The following is a 24,729-nucleotide window of genomic DNA, read 5'->3' on the forward strand; positions in this document are numbered from 1 at the left end:
TGGGCAACAGAGGGAGACCTTGTCTCAAAAAAAAAAAAAAAAAAAAAAAAGAAAAGAAAAGAAAAAGGAAAAAAGCACAACCTATAACTACTTGGATATGTAAAAGAACAAAATAGAACTTATAGACTTTAAAAAAATAATAAACAAAATGAAAAACTCCTGAAACAGGTTTATCAATAGCCTAAGGGATAATTAGTGACTAGAAGAAAGATCTGAAGAATGATCTGGAACATGGAACATAAAGATGACAGATTAAGATGTGATAGAGAGGTTAATAGACATGGAGAAGGGTATGAGACTTCTATTTCTTTCACAATCCACAGTAATAAATGTATTTTACTTGTTACTCACTCCATAGATATGTGTATAAGTATATTAATAAATACAACTGAAACAAAAGTTTCATGAAATAATACAATACACTCCAATATATTCTATTCTCGTTCTTTCTCAACACTGGTAACAATCTACTACATTGCTTTTATAAGCCACTGTTGGAAAACAACCTACAGTTTGAAAAATATTAGTTGAATAACTACTAATCACACTACAAGATGTAAAGAGTGAGAGAATAAGGTTGAGATAACATTCATTTTTATTTTTTCTTTCTTTGAGATAGGATCTCACTGTTACCCCAGGCTGGAGTGCAGTGGTACAATGGTTCACTGCAGCCTCAACCTCCTGGGCTCAAGTGCTCCTCCCACCTCAGCCTCCTGAGTAACTGGGACTACAGGCATGCACCACCAGGCGTGGCTAGTTTTTTTTTTTTTGTATTTTTTGTAGAGATGGGGTTTCACCATGTTGCCCAAGCTGGTCTTGAACTGGATTCAAGCAATCTGCCTGCCTTGGCCTCCTAAATTGCTGGGACTACAGGCGTGAGCCGCTGTGTCCATCCAAGATAACATTTAAAAGAGATATTCTCACATATGATACAACATGGATGAACTTTGGGGACTTTATGCTAGGCGAAATAAGCCAGTCACAAAAGGATAAATATTGTATGATTCTGCTTACAAGAAGTACCTAGACTAGTCAAATTCATAGAGGCAGGATGTGGAATGGTGGTTGCCAGGGGCTTAGGAGAGGGAGCATGGGGAATGACCGTTTAAGGGGTACAGAGTTCTAGTTTTGCAAGATGAAGAGAGTTCTAGAGATGGATGATGGTGAGGTTGCACAACAATAGGAATGTTAATACCACTGTATACTTTAAAAAGATAGTAAATTTTATGTTATGTGTATCTTACCACAATAAAAAAGTAAAATTAAATTTAAAAAAAAAAGGTATTGTCTGAGAGTTTTCAAGAATAATGAAAGACACCAATCACCAAATTCAGAAAGCCCAAAGAATTCAAGGCAGAATAAATAAAAAGATACAGCATGAGCTGGGCTTTGTGGCTCACGCCTGTAATCCCAACACTTTGGGAGGTCGAGGTGAGTGGATTACCTGAGGTCAGGAGTTTGAGACCATCCTAGCCAACACGGCGAAGCTCTGTCTCTACTAAAAACACAAAAATTAGCCGGGCGTGGTGGTGGGTGCCTGTAATCCCAGAGACTCGGGAGGCTGAGGCAGGAGAATCGCTTGAACATGGGAGGCAGAGGTTGCAGTGAGCTGAGATGGCATCACTGCACTCCAGACTGGGGGACAGAGCAAGACTCCGTCTCAAAAAAAAAAAAAGATACAGCAAGGTAAAACTGTAGAACATGAGAAGAGGGGGAAAAGACCAACAACCTATGAGGGAACGATGTAAGATTGTCACTGGACTCCTGAGGAGCAATGAGGGGGAGCAGGCAAACAGTGGATGGCAATCAACTGTGCTGAGAGAGGACAGCTGTCATTCAAGCAAGGAAGCCAAAACATCTTTCAAGAACAAGGACAAGGCCAGGTGCAATGGCTCATGCCTGTAATCCTAGCACTTTGGAGGCTGAGGCTGGAGGATCACTTGAGCCCAGGAGTTTGAGACCAGCCTGGGCAACATAGTGAGATTTTACAGAAAATAAAGAAAATTAGCCTGGCATGGAGGTGCATGCTTTTAGTCTCAGGTACATGGGAGTCTGAGGTGGGAGGACTGCTTCAGCCTGGGAGATACAGGCTACAGTGAGCCATGATCATGCCACTGCACTCCAGCATGGGCAACAGAGCAAGACCTCATCTCCAAAAATAAATAAAAAACAACAAAAGACAAAAACGAATGCATTTGCAGACGAACAGAAACTGAGAGGGTCTGCACCAACAAACCTACAAAAAAGTAAAATTTAAAGGATTTACTTCAGGCAAAAGGAGAGTGATCCTGTTCATGAAAGCTGAGATGCAAGAAGAAGAATAAAAATGGTAATTGTGTGGCTGAATCTAAACTAATGTTGACTGTATAAAACAATTTAATAATGTCTCCTGGGGTTAAAATGGCAAAGGTTAAACTTAACATACACTACATTAAGGTGTCTAATTTAGAGGATGGGTGATTAAAGTACTCCGAAGTCTTCATATTTTAAGGAAACAGGGTAAAGACATTTTTACAAATATTTAAACATACTGGACTTTCGCAAGGTAAGCATGCATGCCCAAAATTTTCAAGTAACCACTAAAACTTAGAAATAGAGTATGTAGGTGAAGAAAATAAGAATGAGAATAAAAATAAACCCCAAAGAAGAAAGGGGAAAAAAAAAAGAAAAACAAAACAGGCAGGACAAGTAGAAATAACAAAATACGATGGTAGAAATAATTCCAGATATATTAGTAAATATAATAAATGTAAATGGACTAAATGCTCCAGTTAAAATACAAAGATTATTCTTCCAAGAAACCTGTTTATCATGAAAAATTTCAAGTATACAGAAAAGTGGGAGAAACAGTACAGGAAAACCATGTACCTGCGATGTCAAGTCAGCCATTGTTAGCAATTTGCCATGTTTGTTTCACCTATATTGGTATGTATAGGAGACTATTAAGAACACCTATTTTACTTTCACAGTAAACATAATATAATGAAATACAATTTAAACGGTAATCATGATGTAGAGTATCCATTTTTGAGGTCAAGCAGATCTGGATTCTCCAGCAATTTTTAATTATTTAACTTACTTGTGTGGTTATTTATTCAAAAGATGTCTCTTCACTAGGCTACAGTAAAAGGATTGGAATCAGGTTAGCTTTTCTGATCATTGTATTTCTAAATATTTATTGCATAAACAAATCGAATTTACTAGTAAAAATTCAGCACAGTGCCAGTTGCCTAATAAACATTTAACGTAGAGTAGCTTGTATTTATTGTAGCTGCTGTTGTCATTGGAAGCATTCAGCAGAGTGATACGAAATAAGCAATAATTGGTAGTTTATTATATTTATAATTATTATTTACAAGACGTCACAGTGCTTAGCCCATATCCCTCACCCATAAACATCATGTTTATACTAAGTACTTTCACTAAAAGTCTCTAACAGTGCCTGGCACTACATAAGCAAGAGAAAAGTGGAAGTTTATTCTAATTGTTGTTACTGAATAAAGCATTTAACACGAGGCTGCCCCCAGCGGACCCTTAATAGTTTCCGCGGCTGCAGTCGTAGCCGGACTACAAACCCCGCCTCCTGAGCAGCGCGAAGCCCCGCCCCTTGCTGCCCTGCAGTTCCGCCCCCGTGGCTTGTACCGCGCCTGCGCACTGTCCCGGGTGGGGCTCCACGCGCGCAGCTTTAGTCCCCGCCCCTGGAGCTGGCGGCGCAGGGCGCAGCTTCCCGCCGCCCGAGCGGGCCAGCCTGCTGCGTGCGTGCGTGTGTACGCCTGTGCGTGCGTGCGTGCGTGCGTGCGTGCCGTCAGCTCGCCGGGCACCGCGGCCTCGCCCTCGCCCTCCGCCCCTGAGCCTGCACCGCTTAGAACGACCCCCCCCAGCGCGCGCACCCCGTCGAAGACCCTCACCCGTGCCCCGACTGGTCCCCCCTTTTTTGTAAAACTTAAAGCGGGCGCGGCATTAACGCTTCCCGCCCCGGTGACCTCTCAGGGGTCTCCCCGCCAAAGGTGCTCCGCCGCTGAGGAACATGGCGAAGGTGGAGCAGGTCCTGAGCCTCGAGCCGCAGCACGAGCTCAAATTCCGAGGTAAGCCCCAGAGGCCGCCACCTTTATGCTTGCGGCCCCCGCCCCAGTGCTGGAGGGACGGAGTCCGGCGCGGCGGGTGACGTCGGCCCTCGTCCCCACCCCGACGGCGCTGTCGTGGGGGCCGGTGAGGCCGGGCCGGGCCTTGGCGCTCAGCGCGCGCCCCAGAAATGCGCGGAGCGGCCGGGACCCGAGAGGGCTGGTGCAGGAGCTAGGGCCTGTGCCTCCTCCCCGACCCCCAGCCTCCTGGGACTTGCCTTCGAGGCACTTGTCACTTTGCCTTGTAACTTAGTGACCAGTTTGTGATCACTTTAGTGTGAGCCTCCGCCGCTGCTGTTGCCTGGAAGGTTCTTCCCCTGCTCTGTGACGGTGTTGACCTCAGGATTTAGTTGAGGTATCACCTGCCCAGAGAGGCCTGCTGTGGCCACCCAGCCCACCGTGCACACCTGCTTTCCTGCTGTCCCCATTCTGTCACTGTTTCGTGGTCAGCACCGCACTTTTCGTACTCAAAATCACTGTTTCAACACTAGAAAGGAAACTGCATGAGGACAGGCTCTTGTCAGTTCGCTGCTGTGTACCCAGCACACATTAGACGCCTAGTAAATACCTGTTGAACCAACAAATGAACCTCCTCAGGCCTTCTGATGGGATTGGTCCCGTTTTCCGTTCACTGCCTCCCTCATGGTGCCTCCTGGATGCAGCTGAGGGAGGCTGCCAAGGTGCTGGGATCCTTTTGCTCCGCAGAGCTGCCTGGAGCAACACCTGCGGTGGTGGGAAACCATGACCCTGGTTCTCCCAGACACTATTATCTCTGTAATTTGTGCCTTTATGTTTTCTATGTTGTTCTTATTTTTTTTTTCCTACCTTCACCAGGGCCACGAGGTAAAAGGTCTGACATGCTCATTCCTTCTTTTTGCTTGTATCCAGTGATGCGGAAGGCACTAGGGAGGTGATGGATGAACAAGACAGACAAGGCCTCTGCTCTCAGAGAGCTTAGCTTCCGACGAGGACAGACAAACCAGCACACAACATCGTTACAGATATGTGGAAGGCACTGGGGAGGTGATGGATGAACAAGACAGACAAGGCCTCTGTTCTCATAGAGCTTACCTTCCGACGAGGACAGACAAACCAGCACACGTGATCTTTGCAGATAGTGCCAAGTGCTGTGTAGGAAATGGAACAGTTTGACTCCATGGAAGTGTACTGTAGATTGGAAGGTCAGGTCTCCACTATATCACTAGCACCGGGCTCACAGTAGATGTTCAGCTGGTATTAATGAATGGCCAGAGGCTCTCCAGTTTATATGTCCTATTGGGAAGTAGTGAAGGGTAACTTACGCAAAGTTACCCAGTTGGCAAGTGGTACATTTGAACCCAGACTTCAGAGTTCACGCTGTTAACCGTTATGCTGTCTGATCGCTGGGAAATACTCCAGAACGGTGGCTGTCACTTTGCCTTCCAAGTTAACAATGTGAAATAACTCTGAATTTACAGAGAACCAAAGGCTTTCCAATTAAAATGAAAAAACCAAAAAAACCCCACCAAACCTACTGGGGATCGAAATTCCAGGATAGTACTTGAGGTTTCATGATGCTCTCATGGCTTTCTGGGAACGCCAGATTGGAAAAGGAGGCCAGGTGGCTAAAGTGGTGAGCCATGGTTTCCACTTGAGTTGTCTGAAGTTCTTTTTCTGTCTGGGAGGCCTGGCTTGGCTTCTCCTGAGAATTGGTGGGTTCATTCGGTTAGTCCACAAACATTTACTGAGTACCTGATCTGTGTGTCAGATACCCGGAGAAGCCAAGTCATATCAGCTGTACTCTCCCATTTTCCCTCAACCTCCTCCCAGTACTTTAGGGAAGGGGGCAGATGAGAATAACAGCCAGGACAGGACAATGATGTAGGGTAGTTCAGAGTGCTCCAGGAGCATTGAGGAGGTCAACTTCTGAAGGAGGTGTCATTTGAGCTCAGTTACAAAAGGTTGAGTAGAAGAAGGCTCAAAGAAGGAAAGGGTGAGAACATTTCAGACAGAGGAAATTGCTGCACAGAGGCACAAACACTGAGATGACTGGGCTCCTTTGGGATGCCCAGTAGTTCTTTTTTTTCTTTTTTTTTTTTTTTTGAGATGCAGGTCTTACTCTGTCACCCAGGCTAGAGTGCAGAGACGCGCTGTCTCACTGCAACCCCCGCCGCCCAAGTTCAAGCGATTCTCCTGCCTCAGCCTCTTGAGTAGCTGGGATTATATACAGGCGTGTGCCTCTACGCCTGGCTAAAAATGTATTTTCAGTAGAGACGGGGTTTCACCATGTTGGCCAGGCTGGTGTCAAACTCCAGACCTCAAGTGATCTGCCCTCCTTGACCTCTCAAAGTAGTGGGATTACAGGCGTGAGCCACTGTGCCCAGCCACCACTAGTAGTTGTGAATGACAGCAACAAAGAAAATTTGTTGTGGTTGCCCGGCAAGATGGCAGACAAGGCTGATGACTAGACAAGAGTCAGACCTCAGTCCCTTTATGCATAGATGCAGCCAGTGTCCGAGTTAAAATTGTGTTGCTTCTCCTTGAGCAGTCCTTCCTTGCATTAACTTTCTGAAAACCCCCAAATCCCAGTACAAACTCTGTTGTCTAATAGGATGTTATGGAAAGAGGCACTCATTTGAGAAAATTCGAGATTTTGTTCAGTTGTTTTACTGAAAGATATGTGACCTTAGGCCGCTTCACTCCTCAAAGCCTGGGGTCATTCTTTGGTCAATGGAGATGATGCTCATGTCCACCTTGCCTCTTGTAGAAAGTGTTTAAAAGCAATGACATGGCTGTTAGCGGCTTTGTAAGTGCATAGTACTATACGGAGATTAGACAACCACTTAACTACTTAAGTGGTTTCATCACTTCTGTACCTGAAAGGTGTGGCAGAGAAGAGGGATCATTCTGGCCCTGGATTGGCCAAAGTAATAATGCCAAAGTCACTGGATATTTTTGCTGGGGAAGTGGTCCAAGAGAGATGGTACCAAATTGTTGAAGGCCTCTGGCTTATAACTTTAGAAGAGACATCTGTGTGTGTTCTTAAATGACGTCGTGAGTTGTGTTGTTTGTTTTAAACTGAATGCTAAGACAGTACAATTAATAGAGACTCAATACCCTGACTTACTTAGAGATAATTCATTTCAGGATGAGAACTGGCACATTTAACTGGTTTCTTCCAGGTTACTCAGGGTGATGACTCTGATTTCTGGTGGTTCACCTAGATGAACCTCTGAGCTAACTACTTAAGAAGATAATAACTAAAATGCCCATTCAAAGGAAAAATTATCTTTTAAATGCAGCCTAAGTTGATCATATGGGATTGTATATTGTCAGACTCTTTAATCTTGGGAATTTTGTGTGGTATATTAAATTTAAGGATGTTACAGAAGAAAAAACGCAAATTTATATGACCTTATGCAGTTTTACAGGAAGTACTGTGCTGCATCATAAATATGGAAAGGACAAAGCCTGGTGGCTTCCTGAAAGAAGCATGACACAGGAGGATTTGCCTAGACTTAAGGTTGATTTTCATGAGATATTTTTAGTAAGTGAACATTAAGCTCTTTCAGACTAGGGGTATCTTTCTGAGAGAGTAAAAGTAAATGTTTTTGTTTTTTGGCAGGGTCTTGCTCTGTCACCCAGGCTGGGGGGCAGTGGTGCCATCATAGCTCACTGTAGCCTCAAACTCCTGGGCTCAAGAGATCCTCCTGCTTCAACCTCCCTAGTAGCTAGGACTACAGGTGCCACCATTCCTGGCTAATTTTTGGATTTTTTTTTTTTTTTTTGAGACGGAGTCTTGCTCTGTCGCCCAGGCTGGAGTGCAGTGGCCGGATCTCAGCTCACTACAAGCTCCGCCTCCCGGGTTTACGCCATTCTCCTGCCTCAGCCTCCCAAGTAGCTGGGACTACAGGCGCCCGTCACCTCGCCCAGCTAGTTTTTTTTCTAATTTTTAGTAGAGACGGGGTTTCACCGGGTTAGCCAGGATGGTCTCGATCTCCTGACCTCGTGATCGGCCCGTCTTGGCCTCGCAAAGTGCTGGGATTACAGGCTTGAACCACCGTGCCTGGCCTAATTTTTGGATTTTTTTATAAAGGTAGAGTCTTGCCATGTTGCCCAGGCTGGTCTTGAATTCCTAGCCTCAAGCAGTCCTTCCGCCTCAGCCTCCCAAAGTGCTGGGATTACAGGCATGAGCCACTGCACCCAGCCTAAGTGTGTGTTTTCTTTTATATTTCTTTTTGCCTTTTTCACTAAGTCATAGGAATTTTTTTTAAATTGTCACTCTTTCTGTTGATCTCAGTTCTTCCAAGGCCTGAATGTTTCCTTGCCATCTCCTCACTCTGAGATCCCACTTGTTGTCCAGCTTAAAGAGAGCTTTCCAAATGAGTCACTTTCAAGGCATTATGTAGCGCTCTCCTGTCATTCTCTTCTCCCTCCCCTTCCATGAGAGTCCGTCTGTGGTAAATAGTATGTCTTATATATTTTTTGGTCATAGTTCAAGACTCTAGATCATTCTTTATACCCTAGCCCGTTCCCCTAGCAATGATATTGTTGCATGGAAGTGGTCTGTTGAACATCCATACTCACTAGGTTAAGGTTTTTTTTTTTTTTTTTGAGACAGAGTTTTGCTCTTGTTGCTCAAGCTGGAGCGCAATGGCGTGATGATCTTGGCTCACCGCAACCTCCACCTCCTGGGTTCAAGCACTTCTGCCTCAGCCTCATGAGTAGCTGGGATTACAGGCACGCACCACCATGCCCGGCTAATTTTGTACTTTTAGTAGAGACAGGGTTTCTCTGTGTTGGTCAGGCTGGTCTCGAACTCCCGGCCTCAGGTGATCTGCCCGCCTTGGCCTCCGAAAGTGCTGGGATGACAGTTGTGAGCCACTGCACCCGGCCAGTTAACGTTTAAACATAACTGGACGCATTTACTTTTGCTTTACTCCTTGACTAAACCAATGGCCTTGAAGAAGTCTTAGATAGTCCTGCCGTTAGGGATATCAGATGGGAGGGCACCAATGAATTGGTGGAGTTGAGTACCACTTTTCGGAGAAAATAGAAACTTGGACACTGAATGATAGTTTAAAGATACTGTTTTGTTTTGTTTTGTTTTTTTGTATAGGAAAAGCTGGCTTAGACTCTTTAGTTCAGCCCTTCAAGTTGATGTGTAATTTAAGATTGTTTAGGAAGTTACAAAATCGAAAACCCTTTGGATCTACAGTTCATTCAGTGCAGTAATTATCTTTCATATGCCAAGTACAACATTAATTCTTTAACTTTAGCACAGCACTGATTTTCTTAACATTTCCTGATCACACAGAGCAGGCTGTGTTTTACAGCACAACAAAATGTCACCCATGTGCTGAAGATTCTTCATGGTAGTAGTTTAGATCCATCCTGAATAGATTATCTTCATTTATTTAATTATTAAGTAGCTTGCTTAACAAAAGTGGCATTAAATTTAAGTTGAGTCAAACTTAAATCTTCATAGATAGTACCATTTAATTCTGAAATCTTGTTCCTGGGAGAACAATGTGGACTGGAAGTTAGCTTACTTTTATCTACCTATTCACTCCCTTTTCTTCACAGTTAACTCCTTAGGGGAAAAAATGTATAGTTCCTGACCATGTGCTTATATTTGTAAAGCAGTGATGTTTCCTGAGTGTGAGTGGTTGTGACATAAATCACAGTTATCTTCATAATTACCTGGGAGCTTTTCATCCAAGTGTGGATTTACTAAAATAGTCTGAATTGATGCTTATTAAAGAGCTGAAGTCTTAAACATTAACACTGTCTGTTATTTATTAAATTGTACGTATGTTTCCTTCAAATACTGAAGGCAAAATACTGAGAACGTTGACCCTGTGTTATTATTGCTAAGTAGTTGAAAATTAGGGGAGGAGTCAAAGGAGTATATTATATTGGTTAACACTCAAATACTGCTCCTAGGCTTGATTTTTAGAACTGAAACTTGAATATTTACATAAAGAATTATTTCCAAAAGTGTCTTTTTTGTTTTTTTGAGATGGCGTCTTGCTCTGTTGCCAGGCTGGAGTGCAATGGCACAATCTCGGCTCACTGCAACCTCTGCCTCCCGGGTTCAAGCGATTCTCCTGCCTCAGCCTCCTGAGTCGCTGGGACCACAGGCACGTGCCACCATGCCTAGCTAATTTTAGTATTTTTAGTAGGGATGAGGTTTCACCATGTTGGCCAGATGGTCTCGATCTCTTTACCTTGTGATCCGCTCACCTCGGCCTCCCAAAGTGCTGAGATTACAGGTGTGAGCCACTGCACCAGGCCAAGAGTGTCTTATATATTCCTGCTGTTTTGAAAAATTTTCTGTCTAAAGGATGACCATGATTTGGGACAAATGGGCTTAGCTTTCAATGAGATGACAAGAAAGATGAACACACAGAGTACTGAGTTCTATTAGTCAAGACAAGGTTGCCATAGAATGTCTTTAATAAAATAGAACAAAAGCCTTTTGCAGTTATTTTGCACTGAGGATTGTGTTAAAAACAAAGTTGCATTATGGTTTCCAGACTGGCATCCTTGTTTTTTTTTTTTCCTATCATTTTAGGCCCCTTTCAGGCTGTTACCAAGCATAGGATATCCAGGATTGCTTTGGCCTTGCTCAGTGGGTATGTGCATTCTTTGAAGTTCTTACCTGACAGACCTGGGCAGCTGGCTTTACACAAGGAAGAGTTGTTTAAAGAGCTTTGTTATGGAAACAAAGTTACTAAACTTGACAGTCACTTGAGGATTATTTAAGAAACAGAATAACCGAATGTGGTAAAATAATATCTCTAGAATATTTTTCAAAATGTTAAGTGCATCCTTTTAACAGAAGCTGTTGATGTCTACAATGTCTTATGGTACTTTAGGGTTTTTATCCCCTAGCATGCGGTCTTAGGGGTTGGAAAGCAGTTGAGAAAATGGCATGGTCCCGTGAGAAAACCTTGGAATACTTTCTTTTAATAACAATTTTTATTAATTGCATAGTACTGTAAATCTATAGAAATGCTTTCTTGGAGTTTTCCTTCATCCTTTCAAAAGGGCTAATATTGACCTTTGGTTATCACATTAGTATTTTCACCTGTGTCAAGTGATGTCTTCAGGCTTTTGGGGGGTGTGTGTGTGCATGCCTACCTCGTGTTGTGGTGGGGCACATTCGCTGATACCTGTAATGTGTTTCAATTACTACACTGTTGGCATTTCAATAGGCTCCTTTAGCCTTTGCCCATCTGGGAAGTGGAGACTAGGGCAATAAATGTTTTGGGGGTAGATTGAGACTGCAGTGTTTTTCATCTTTTAGCTTGTACTTTAAGACAGTGGGATGTACCCCTAGACCATTTACCTAGATTTGAATTACTTCCTTGTGATGTGGTTTAGAGCTCTAAGTTCCTTGAGTTGTCTTGAAAGGCTAGAGAATGGAGGGGAATTGAAAATGGAACCTAAGGATTTCGGAGTGGTCATATTCGTCAGTGGTGACATATGCCCGCCAACACCCCGTTGGGTTGGGTCTGGAGTTAAAAGCAGTGGCTGACATACATTTTGCAACGTGAAGGTAAAGAAAGATAAAGAACAAACATTTCTAGAGGATAAATGCTTTAATTCCTGAAGATAGGCCACACAGTTTAGGAACTGTGGTAAGAGGTGCTTTGCCATATTTATGTTACTGTTTAATCTGTGTAACAGTCCTATGAGATGACTTAGTCAGTGGCTAGGTAACTTTCCGCTGGATGAGTCTGCACTAGTGAATGGTGGCACAGGCAGAGCCTTGTACTTTCCCTTATACCACTATCAGCTCATTAGAGTTAACTCATAAAGGGGTTTGTTCTTGAGAGAGGGAGGCAGATAATTTAAAACCATTAATGAAGTATTAATAGCTGTCTGGACAATTTCTTGAGAACATCAATTAAGAGTTATTCTCTGTGAATTTTTTAGGAAGGATTTCTTGCCCTACTTTTTAAAAAGTTCAGACAGATGAGTCCAAAGAATGCTTTGATTTACCTTGTGAATATTCACTTTTATATCAGATTCTGATGGTTTCATGATTCTATATATTTAGAAAGCATTAGGCCAGGCATGGTGGCTCACGCCTGTAATCCCAGCACTTTGGGAGGCCGAGGCAGGCAGGTCACCTGAGGTTAGGAGTTCGAGACCAGCCTGACCAACATGGAGAAACCCCGTGTCTACTAAAAATACAAAATTAGCCGGGCGTGGTAGCGCATGCCTGTAATCCCAGCTACTTGGGAGGCTGAGGCAGGAGAGAATCGCTTGAACCTGGGAGGCAGAGGTTGCCGTGAGCTGAGATCATGCCATTGCACTCCAACCTGGGCAACAAGAGCAAAACTCTGTCTCAAAAAAAAAAAAAAAAAAAAAAAATTAAAAGCATTACCTTGTGAGTAATTTGTCCTTCTGCTATCCAGTCTTTGGAAGGCAGGGCAAAGCTTGTGTGTGGTAGAGATTTCATAGGCTTGCAGGTTTGTAGAGTGGGAATTCAAGAAGTTGTAAAGGGCACTTATTAAGATAGGAATGTCTAAAATAAATGATCTTTAGCAGTGCCACCTTAAACTTTGTAAGTGGTGCTACAAAGCCTTTAGTTCTGCATGCTCCTGACCAGCCATTGTCTTGGACAGAGAAACAAATAAGGGCGAGTTAATAAATAGAGACTTCTCTCAACTATTCAAAGAAGTAAACTTAAGGTGATTAGAAAGTGCTGTTTTACTTTATATGAGGTATGCTTTGGGAAGTCATCATTTCACAAGACGATGATATGCCAGGCATATGAATTGGATCAGAAAGGATTTAGAGACATGCATGGATGTAATGATCTCATACAGATGCTCCTCACCTTACAGCGGAGTTCCGTCCTCATAAACCTATTGTCAGTTGAAAATATTATAAGTTGCAAACATGTTTAATACAGCTTAGCCTACCCAACATCATGGCCTTGTCTACCTTGAACATACTCAGAACCCTTAAGTTAGCCTCCAGTTGGACAAAGTCATCTAGCACAAAGCCTACTGTATGATAAAATATTGAATATCTCATGTACTGCATATTACTAGCCTGGGAAGAGATCAAAATTCAAAATATGTCAAAATTGTGATGGCTTCACATCATTGTAAAATTGAAAATTGCAGGCCGGGCGTGGTGGCTCAGGCCTGTAATCCCAGCACTTTGGGAGGCCGAGGCGGGTGGATCACGAGATCAGGAGATCCAGACTATCCTGACTAACACAGTGAAACCCTGTCTCTATTAAAAATACAAAAAATTAGCTGGGCGTGGTGGCGGGCGCCTGTAGTCCCAGCTACTTGGGAGGCTGAGGCAGGAGAATGGCGTAAACCCGGGAGGCGGAGCTTGCAGTGAGCCCAGATCGCGCCTCTGCACTCCAGCCTGGGTGACAGAGTGAGACTCTGTCTAAAAAAAAAAAAAAAAAAAAAATTGCAAGCCAAACCAATCAGGGATTGTCTGTACATAATAGATGATTGTCCAAATTAGAGCTATTTTGGGTTTCTGCCCTTTGCAGATCCTTTGAGGTTTTCTTTATAGACAGATGACTCCTTCTGGGGGAATTGAACGTGACTCTGAGATTTGGTTCAGTTACCACATACTGAAAGCTTCCTGTGGGCCAGGCACTAGGTTGCACTGGGGACCTGGGAGGAAGGCTTAGCCCTTAAAGTTTCCAGCCTCTAGGTATTGGGAGACAAGGAGGGAAAATGGGGACAAGATATTTATGGCCTGCCCCTATTGAAAGCTTAGAAAAAGCTGTGTTAATTCTGCTTTGGGTGTTCGATCTCACAGGGAAGATGGCATTTCAGATATGTGACTTGGCGAGCTTATACTGTGTGCTTGCCATTTTTCTAAACGTTCATTTATTTAATTCTTAATGCAAGCCTAGGAAGTGGGGTTACAGTTATGATCCTGAAGTTATTAACCCAAGTTATGAACCTGACTGAGGGTTGGAGTTGGGATTTGAATCAAGATCTATCTGATTGCAAGGCTATGTTTTTTTTCTTTTTCTTTTTTGTCATTATGCTGGCTGTGTTTCTTCCCTGAAAGGATAAGTGGAGGTGTGACTGCCCGTGGCTTTCTTATTTATTATGTTGTTAGGAAGATGAGGAGTGAGCCTAGAGAAAGAGGCTTGAAAGAGAAATGGGATAGAAAAATAAAGGAAAAGCGGCCGGGCGTGGTGGCTCAAGCCTGTAATCCCAGCACTTTGGGAGGCCGAGACGGGCGGATCACGAGGTCAGGAGATCGAGACCATCCTGGCTAACACGGTGAAACCCCGTCTCTACTAAAAAAAATACAAAAAACTAGCCGGGCGAGGTGGCGGGCGCCTGTAGTCCCAGCTACTCGGGAGGCTGAGGCAGGAGAATGGCGTAAACCTGGAAGGCGGAGCTTGCAGTGAGCCGAGATCCGGCCACTGCACTCCAGCCTCGGCGACAGAGCGAGACTCCGTCTCAAAAAAAAAAAAAAAAAAAGAAAAATAAAGGAAAAGGCCGGGCGCGGTGGCTCACACCTGTAATCCCAGCAGTTTGGGAGGCTGAGGTGGGTGGATCACCTGAGGTCAGGAGTTCCAGACCAGTGTGACCAACATAGTGAAACCCCATCTCTACTAAAAATACAAAAGTTAGCCGGGCTTGGTGGTGCATGCCTGTAATGCTACGTACTTGGGAAGCTGAGGCAGGAGAATCGCTTCAACTGGGGAGGTGGAGGTTGCAGTGAGCCGAGATCGTGCCATTGCACTCCAGCCTGGGAAACAAGAGCAAAACTCTGTCTCAAAAAAAAAAGAGAAAAAGAAAGAAAAAGTGCCTTATTGTAATTGTAGTCTAATAATTGTCTCGTTGGCACCTCTTACGTAAAGTGCAGTTGCTCTGGGACATTAAAATGACTGTGACTGACTTTTAATCTTTTGCCAGCCGCAGTGGCTCATGCCTGTAATCGCAGTTTTGGGAGGCTGGGGTGAGTGGATTGCTTCAGCTCAGGAGTTTGACTCCAGCCTGGTCAACATAGTGAAACCCCTCTCTACTAAAAATGCAAAAATTAACTAGGCTTGGTGGTGTATGCCTGTAATCCCAGCTACTCAGGAGGCTGAGAGGTGGGAATCGCTTGAACCAAGGAGGGCAGAGGTTGCAGCTAGCTGAGACTGTGCCTCTGCACTCCAGCCTGGGCTAAGAGTGAGACCCTGTCTCAAAAAAAAAAAAAAAAAAAAAAAAATCCTTTAACAAATTCTGTGTTTCCCCCTAAGAACTTCTGTCACTTCTTATTGTGAGCTGTTTATTAGTGTCAAAAATTCTGTGCTAATGCTATCAACTGTACCTTCCCTTCCACCACCCCACTCTCTACTCCGAGTCTTTCATGTCCTCAATACCTGTCGTGCAAACTATGCATTTCTGGGTTAACTGGGTACTATTTTAGTCTTTTAGTTCCATCACTCAGCGTTTACAATATAGTAGAAAAAGGGAAGAAATGGAGTGGTACGTACTTGAGAAGTCAGTGTTATGGCCATCTCTGTTTTAGAGACAAGAGGCCTTTGCAGAGTGTGAATTTGTACCCAGGTCTTCCAGCCTCCCAAGTCTGTGTGCTTTGCATTACAAAGGGAGTCTGTGGTTCCTAAGCCTTGCTGTCACCTAGAGGCACTTGGACTAACCTGCTTAGCTTTGGTTTCCTCCTCTGTGATGTGAGGAGGGTTCAACTCAGTACCTCTAGGTGGTCCTTCCAGCTCTAAGCTTGAGAACTTAAGTTTATTTTAGCTGAAGAAGAGAGATGGAAAGCCCCTTGAGGACAGGAACCAGCTTGTGTTTCCCACAGCACCTACCAGTACTTTGTTCCCATGGGCTCCTGAATATTTAATTAGTGAAACCTCCTGTTCTGTTTGAAAGCTCACTACTAATATTAACCTTTCCTGAGTATTCCTGGACTCTGATCCAGTTTTTTCTGTATCACCTCTTATTGTACGAATTGTATGTCACTTTGATGTTTTGTTTTATTCTTTATGTGCTTCATTTACTTACTGCTTGGCTTTTGCTGCTAGAATGTAAGCTCCTATAGTTTTTTGTTTTGGTATTTCTGAGTAGTGACTAATAGACTACATTCTCTTCTTATTGTTGTTTTCTTTTCCTAGTACCCCAAAGAAGGGTACAACCCTGGACTTGGTCATCTTTTCAGTGTTTGCTATGAGCATTTGAAATAGACGCAGACATATGAATAAAAAGAGAAATTTGCTGAAAAACCAGAGGTTTGTCCCTGTGGAGGCTTATTTGAATTCTCAATCTGTTGGTTGAATTGATTTGTTGGCATATAAATATATCCTGATGGACTCCTCTGAAAATCTAAATTTGTGCTTCTGACCTTTGTAAAGTCAGGCAGTGCTTTACTAATTGGATGAAGGAGAGCCATGGCTTACTCTTGAGAGAATGTGCAGATGCACACAATCAAAACTTTTCATGTAATTTGCGGGCAGGAGGATCCCATCTTAGTGCATAGTTCACCCATGTTAGTGCATAGTTCACCTCTAACCTCGCTCAGAGAAAAGGTGGAAGAAACATGAGCAGTCATCTAGAGAAATCCAGAGAACACTTGGTCAGCTCTTTTGGGTCTTTTTATTTATTATTATTTTTTAAATGAATGCTTTTGTTGCCTTTCTCTTTCAAAGCAAGATTGTTTCTTTTTCTTTCTTTACATACGTAGCACTCCCTGAGAATAGTGTTTGGCCTTTAGTCATTTTCATTAAACATCTGAGTATTGTCCCTTCCACCTTTAAAGAAGAAAAACTGTGTTGTCAGTCCTTTTTGCACTGTCTAGCTACTCCTTTCACTTTCCTTCTTATCATGGTAAGCTTCTGGAAAGCATAGTTCCCTTTTTTCTTTCTGTTCTTCATTTCTAGTCACTGCCCGGGAGCTCAGTCATTGCTTCATCACTACATCTCCCATTGCATGTTCAGTCTTCACCATATGTGTGCTCTCCCTACCATTTGACGCCTGTTGTCATCCTGCTCATTGACACACTTCTCTTGACCTCCCTAATTGCTCTCTCTGCTTTTCTTCTGCCCATGTGGCCAATTTTGCCTACTCATCATGCAGTCTGGTTGGTAGGTTACAGGTTCACCTTCTCCCCCTCTTTTCCTTTCCCTGTTTCTCTCAGATTTGCTCTCTCCGTGTCTTCCCTTTTCCCCCTTGTGGAACTTTTACCAGTACCCTTAGCTTCTAACGTCACTTATGTATGAATCCAGGCCTGACTCAAGCCCATATAAAAGACTGCAGTACTTTAAATGCAGCATGACCCAAGCTGAACTCTATACCATCTTTTCTTTTTTTCCTCCAAACCTCCCCCTTCTTACTGTCTCATTGAATGGTACCTACATTCATGCATTTGACCAACTCAGAGAGTCTATGACTCAATTCTGTCCCTTCTTCCCCATTCCCTCTATGGTTGTCCCATTTTCTCCCGCAACTGTACTAGCCTCTTAACCTGTCTTCTTGTCTAAGTCTTCTCTTTCTTTCCACCCTGATGTGGTTTTCAAAGATGCAAATCTGAGCATATCTCTTGCTTGCTTACAATCATTAAATGTCTTCCTGTTGCCAAAAATAACGTTTAAATTCTTTAACAAAACCTGGAAAATTATTTATACTTGTTGCACTCCCTCCACATTGCCCTCCCCATCTTTCCAGCATCATCTTTCGTCATGCTTGTGTTCCAGCCTTTTAGTTCTCCTTGGCCATGGGGCTTTGGCATACTCTGTATCATGACTTACCCTGTATGTAGTCATAAAGTAACAGCTTTTAGCTGTTTCCACCACTAAAAATTAGTTGATTCCTTTTCCTCTTGTTGGTTTCACTGCTTTCCCCTGCTTACCTTTGAGGCTCAGCACGGGCTTCACTTCTTCAAGGTCACTTTCCTGACATTCTTCACTCACATTGTACCTGTTCCCCTGGCTCCCACGTGTCCCAGCGTGTTGTCATTGGCTACGTGATACATGACTCCTTTCCACTGTTAGTCAGCAAGCCCCTTCTTTTTTTTTTTTTTTCTTTTTAGATTGTATCTCTTCTCCCCAGATCCCAGTGCCTAGCACAGTGCATGGTGCATGGCAGTTTCTCAGGGAGTTAATGGTCTCTGGGTCTAAGGCATAGGCGAGGAAGGGTTGGTGTTTAGAAGGAAGCTAGGAAAGGAGAGGCCAGGCGCAATGGCCTCACACCTGTAATCCAAGGATTTTGGGACGCCGAGGGGGGTGAATCACTTGAGGCCAGGAGTTTGAGATGAGCCTGGACAATATGGCAAAACCCTGTCTCTACTAAAAATACAGAAATTAAGCTGGTGTGGTGGTACATGCCTGTAATCCCAGCTACTTGGGAGGCTGAGGCATGAGGCTCAATTGAACCCGGGAGGTGGAAGCTGCAGTGAGTCAAGATTATGCCACTGCACTCCAGCCTGGGTAACAGAGCAAGACTCTGTCTCAAAAACAAAAACAAAGCTGAGAAAGGAGAGGGGGGAAAAAGAGAAGACTTTCAGTGGTGAGGAGTAATGAAGCCTTTCGGCAGGGCCCATTATGTACAGCCGATTGATGTAGACACAGTGCATTTTGCTCAGAAAATATTTGAACATTTTCTACTAAATGCTGGTTACTTTTCTCTCATGTAGAAACTAAGGTTTTTATTTATCCTCCTCTTCTATTTCAGAGTCAGGACTACCTCTTAGGTGTGTGTTCTTTCACCCCATTCCTTTCCCAACACTTAACAGTATTTTGCATCGTTAGCGTATTACTGCTGTCTCAAATTTCTCTTGTACTTGATTCCTTCCTTGTGCCTACAAACATTCTTCAGTTGCCCCTTCCTAAAAAGAAATCTTGTTTTCTAGATCTTCCCCACTTAAGCAAATGCCCAGTCTTCTATCACAGCTAGTTTTGGGGAAGCTGTGAATCTCAGTTTCTGATATCTTCATCCTTTTTTCATCAGATCCCACCCCTCCACTCAAACCCTTCTTAGTTCCCCAGGTTTCTCTCTGTGATACTTGTCTTTGACTTTTCCGATGAACTTCTTTATCATCTCTTTTACCGGGTGTTGAGGTTTCTCAGGTTCTGTCTTCTCAATTTAACAATTTTCTGTATGTTGCCTCATTAATAATGACTTCATCTTCCACTTCTGCACAGAAAACTTCCAAATCTGTATCTCCAAGCAGATCTTTTGATCTGTCAGCCTACTGGACATCCGTGTCTATCTGGTTGTCATGAGAACACCTCAAACTCAGCATGTTCCACACTGTATTTACAGTTTACCCTCTCATCCGTACTGACTGTGGCTTCTGGCTCTTGGGAGTGGCCCTTGCACCAAGTTGGCAAACTGGAAATCCTAAACTTGTCTTTTGCTCCCCCTTTTCCATAACCTTTCACATCTACTCAGTCTGTTTAAATCAGCAACATCTCCTATGCCCTTTTGCTTCTTTGTATTCTGCTGTCGTATCCTGAGTATAGGTCCTTTCCCTTCCAGACTATTGTAGTAGCACCGTGTCTCAACTTTCCGTCTCTTAATTTGTCTACCTGCTTCTCTTACCCTTCGGACTATCCTTTATACGGTTTCCAGAGATATTTTTCTAAAAATTGAAATTTGATATCATTTCTTGGTTTAAAAACATTCATTGGCTCTCTAGATCTTACGGATAGGTTCGTGCTCCAAATTCTTAGGCCAGCAGCAAAGCTCTTCAGAGTCAGGCCACGCTGCGTCTCTCCAGCCTCAGCTTCTTTCACCCCTCTCGTACCCTTTCCTCTTCAGCCATGTGATGCCCCCAGAAGTCCCTTACAGCTTTATCACACTGTACGTTTACCCAAGTTCCCTGCAGCTCAAAGTGTGCTTTGTGTTATCTGCTTCTCAGACTCCAGGGCTTGCCTCAGTGATCAGTTCCCAGTACTCCTCACCCTCCCCTTTTGATAGGATGCTTTATAGATTACCTTTCGTACAGTATTCGATGCAGTTAGAGGTAGTATACCGCCCAGGAGTTAAGAGAGTGAACCCTAGATCTGCCATCTGAGAGTCATGTGTCCTTCAGTGATGCATTTAACCTGTCTGTGCCTCAAATTCCTCCCTCTGGGGTATGTTAGGAGGATACAAATTAACACATGTAAAGTACTTAGAATAGATTGGCACTGTTAAATATGAGCTAATGTCACATTTGATAATTTTTTAAAAAGAAAAAATCATTATGGAGTCTCAGTCCTGGAAATTCTGATTCATTAATTCTGGATGGGCCCCAAGATTGTTCTGTGTGTTCTGGGTGGGAGCTGCAATGCCCTGTTTCTCTCTCCAGCTTGAGAGCCTAGCACAGCACCTGAACCATTCTCTTCATTGGTTACTTACTGAGTACCTGTAGCGTGCCATGCATTGTTGAGAGGCCAAGATGAGAAAACTTTTACCTTATGGAGCTCATCTAATTATAGCGGGGAAGATGTACATTAAATAAAAACAGAAAATATATATGATGTGGTGTCAGGTAGTAGGTGATAAATGGGAAAAAAACAACTAAAAACAATGCAGGATAAAGGGATTTGGGAATGTATGCAATTTTAAATAGGGTGATGAGGGAAGATCATTTAAGTAGGGTGATTAGGGAAGGTCACTTACCTGAGAAGGTGATACTTGAACTGAGACCTGTATAAAATGTGTGTGTGAACTATGGAGACATTTGGGAAGAGCATTACAGACTGATGGAAGGGCAAGTGCGAGGTGGTGATGAGCTTGGTGTGTTCAAGGAGCAGCAAGGTCATTGTGCCTGCACTAGAGTGATGGAGGGGCCTGCTAGGAGGTGAGCTCAAAGAAGAGGGCGGGAGCCTTACTGGTAGGCAGGCCACAAGAGGGACTTTGGATTTTGTTGTGAGATGGGAAGCCACAGAGGATTCTGAGTAGGAGTTTTTTTTTTTTTTTTTGGAGACAGTCTCCAGATGAAGGAGCCCTTGGCTATCCCCATTTCAGTTATTGTGATGGTGCAGGGAGTTTCTTCATCATACCCACTTCCATCTTAGAGCTAGTTTTATTTCTTCTTTTTTCTTTCTTTTTTTTTTTTTTTTGAGATGAAGTCTCACTCTGTCGCCCAGGCTAGAGTGCAGTGGTGCGATCTCGGTTCACTGCAACCTCCGTCTCCTGAGTTCAAGCAATTCTCTTCCATCAGCCTCTTGAGTAGCTGGGATTACAGGCACGCACCACCATGTCCGGCTAATTTTTTTATTTTTAGTAGACAGAATTTCACCATGTTGCCCAGGCTGGTCTTGAACTCCTGAACTCCCGAGCCCAGGCCTCCCAAAATGCTAGGATTACAGGTGTGAACCATCATGCCTGGCCAGGAGTCTTTTTTTTTTTTTTTTTTTTTGAGAAGGAGACTGGCTCTGTTGCCCTGGCTGGAGTGCATTGATACTGTCTCACTCGGCTCACTGTAACCTCCCCATCCTGGTTCAAGCAATTCTCCTGCCTCAGCCTCCCAAGTAGCTGGGACTATAGGCGTGTGCCACCACACCTGAGTAATTTTTGTATCTTTAGTAGAGACAGGGTTTCTATATTAAATGTAGAAGAATATAGAGGAATGTAGATTAAATGTAGAGGAAGAGAGACTGCTTTTGGCCTAAGCAGTTGGGTGAGTGGTGGTTTCTTTACTGAGATGAGAAGCATTGAGTTTGAGGCAGGAGATGGGGGACTCAAGAGTGCTGTTTGGACATAAGAAACTTGAGATGCTCAGTACACTTGCAACGAGAGATGTTAAATAGGTAGTTGAATCTGGAGCTCAGGGGAGAGGGCCAGGCTGCAGATAGAAATTTGGCAGTCAGCTTATTGTTGTGACATAGAACAGTAAGGAATAATTTCTTCTGACTAAAGAGATTTGGTAAACCTTTCCAAAAGAGAAGACATTTGAGCAAAACTTTGAAGAATGAGCATAATTTCCAAAGGCAGAGAAAGGGGAAAATAGAAAATATTTTTCATCCAAGTCTCACAGCCTTTTCTCTGGCCTCTTGTTGAGTTTAAGAAGCTGCTGACCTGGTTGATAATCTCTTACCACTGGTATAGCCACTTAGGTTCTTTATTGAAAAGGAACCAGACCAGATTACACACTAACTGATAAACCACATTCTACTAGTTTCTCATTGTTCACAAATTGAAAATTCCAGTTGGATCATCGAGGTGCAGAATGCTCAGCTTGTTCTTCTCCCTTCTTCTGTGTATCTGGTGTGAATTGGGTGTGTTGATTTTGGTGTGGAGGCTTTTTCACATGCTCTCATCTCCACTAAAGATGGAACACTTTGGGGAAGTTTTTACTTCTGTTGATACTGACTTTTTTTTTGCACTTGAACTGTTAAAACAACTACAACCACGAGAAACTGGACCCCATGCTATTTTATCACTCATACCCCTAACTTGAGCATATTGTCTGTCTTGACTCATCCTGCTTTGTGTAAAATGTGAATCATGTTTTGCCACTCTTCTAGTTAGATAGATTTTTATTTGGAGTAGAATATTGCTTATCTTTTTGTTTATTTTTGTGATCATTGTGATCAGAAATTTTGGTCTTTCAAGTAGAGAATAATTACTAGATGTCCGCTAGTCAATGGGATAAAGAGTGCATTGAAAAAATTCAGTTTATTAAATCGTCTAAGATCCTTTTAGAACTGATACAAAATTCATCTGTGAATAATCTTCCACTGCATGATAATCTTAGTGCTGGATATAGATAGAATGTATGAAGCCTCAGCTCTTATGTACTCCTTTTAGCCATTTTTTCTATTATAAAAAAAATCTAGTGCATTAAAGAAAAGTAGTGACAGTATTTATCTTTAGATGGTCTTTAGTCTTTGAAGTTCATACAGCAGCTTTTGTCAGAATTGTAGACATGGGTGTTTGTCTTGAATTAATGAGACTACTGCAACTTTAAACATGTTTTAAGTGATAACCTTGATTTTTATAAATTATACAAGCATGACTATCAATGTTGATTTGTCAGTTTTCAACAACTTTACAAGTCTGAACAAGTAGAAAATTATTTCAAAAGAACCTTGTTTGGATCTCACATAAACTACAGGTAGCTTTCTGTATATGAAAAAAATTTTAAGTACAGAAAAATACAGATAATACAAATACCCCAATATGGAGTAGCTAAATGTTAATAATTTGTTAGAAGACTTGTTTTAAATCTTTCTTTAATAAGTAAAACTTCACTAATAATTTATGACATGTCTGTACTCCATATCTGCTGATTCATACTCCCTCCATTTTTTTTCTTTTTTTTTAACTCTGCAGAGGAATTTAATGTGAACTATTTCCATTTTTTTCTAGATCACTTAATGTAGTGTCATGGTGTATGGATGACTTAATATGTTTTTGAGACCCATCAATTGTTGAAATACAGATCTAGTTCATTCTTTTAAAGAGTTGTATAGTATTCCTTCATGAAATTTTAGCATTTTTATTGTAAGATAATTCTTTATATATTTTGAATTCTAGTCACTTATCTGTTATATAAACTGTAAATATCTTAATTTTCCAGGCTGTTCCTTACTGTCTAACTTTATATTTTTTCAGGTAGCTTTCCTGAGTTTGATCTGAGGAATTATTAAACTACAATAGCATGCCTTCCGGTTTAGTTTTCCCACCCGTGGAGTTGGTGGCCTGGGTTTTGTTTCTTTCTGCTCTGAAAGAGCTAGGAAACTAGTGAATTGAGCAAGCAGCCTGCAAGGCTGGTATAGTCTATTTCAATCAAGCTGGCTTCTGGTGTGCCTTTGATGGCATCATCGGTGAGAGTTCTTGGTGTTGATTTCTCTTGCTGCAATAACAGGTGTGATGTTTCTCAGTAGCTGACTGGCTCCCGAGGATACCAGGAGGATACTTTATTAATTTAAAACACTTTGCATTCTAAGAGTTCTTCAGGAAAGTTATGTGTCTATGGGTAGGGTTCTTTTTATGTGGTTATTTCAAAATAAGAGCTATACAATTAGGCTTTCTGCTGGAATATTGGAATATAATGCCTGTCATTTAAACACATTGGTTGCAAAGCTTTAAAGCTTTATTTTTGTTTCTAAAGCATTGATTTAATGTGTGAGCTGACAATTCAATCAAGAAAATAGATTTTTAAGAAAACTTCTCCGCTGTCCTTATTCTTGAGTTCATGGTTATTTAAGAGCTCACTCTCTTTGAATATCTGTTAGTATGGTGTCTTTCATTTTTTAGGGAGGGGGCAACTTAAAAAAAAAAATCACCATACAATAATTATGATGAAAGCATTGACACAGTGAGCATTTTTAATACCTTCAACCTATATATAAGCAGCACAGATTTAGAATGATTTCAGATCCAGGTTTTGAAGTAGGTGTTTGTTTACAGGAAATGCAGCAGAATCAGAGTACAATGACCTCTGAGGAAGTCTCCTATTCATGCAGCATACATTTTTACTGTGTTTGTGGCACTGTTCTAGTTCGGAGGATCTGGTGATGAATAGGATAGACACCCCGCCCCGCCCCCCACTCCATGTGGAAACAGGAAAGGAACAAACAAAATATGTCCTATGCAGAAGATGAAAAGGGTGTAATGCTGGAACGGGAGCAGCAGTCGTCTCGGTATTTATTCACGCAGAGCCTGGATATGCATACAGTGGGTGC

At 42.6% G+C, this 24,729-nt stretch overlaps 1 protein-coding gene across 2 annotated transcripts in view; it reads left to right on the forward strand.

Annotated features, from left to right (window-relative positions):
- The first annotated feature begins 3,690 nt into the window (after window positions 1–3,690).
- VAPB (VAMP associated protein B and C) overlaps window positions 3,691–24,729 on the forward strand; it is a 56,307-nt gene continuing 35,268 nt past the window's right edge. Inside the window, exon 1 of one of the 2 annotated variants that reach the window (XM_009215870.3) lies at window positions 3,691–4,085. In XM_009215870.3, coding sequence (XP_009214134.1) covers window positions 4,028–4,085 — 58 coding nt within the window. In that variant the 5' untranslated portion in view covers window positions 3,691–4,027. The remainder of the gene's footprint in view (window positions 4,086–24,729) is intronic. The other variant, XM_009215871.3, reaches the window with a different exon arrangement.

Source organism: Papio anubis, chromosome 16 (assembly GCF_008728515.1).
Source record: "Papio anubis isolate 15944 chromosome 16, Panubis1.0, whole genome shotgun sequence".
Classification (NCBI taxonomy): domain Eukaryota; kingdom Metazoa; phylum Chordata; class Mammalia; order Primates; family Cercopithecidae; genus Papio; species Papio anubis.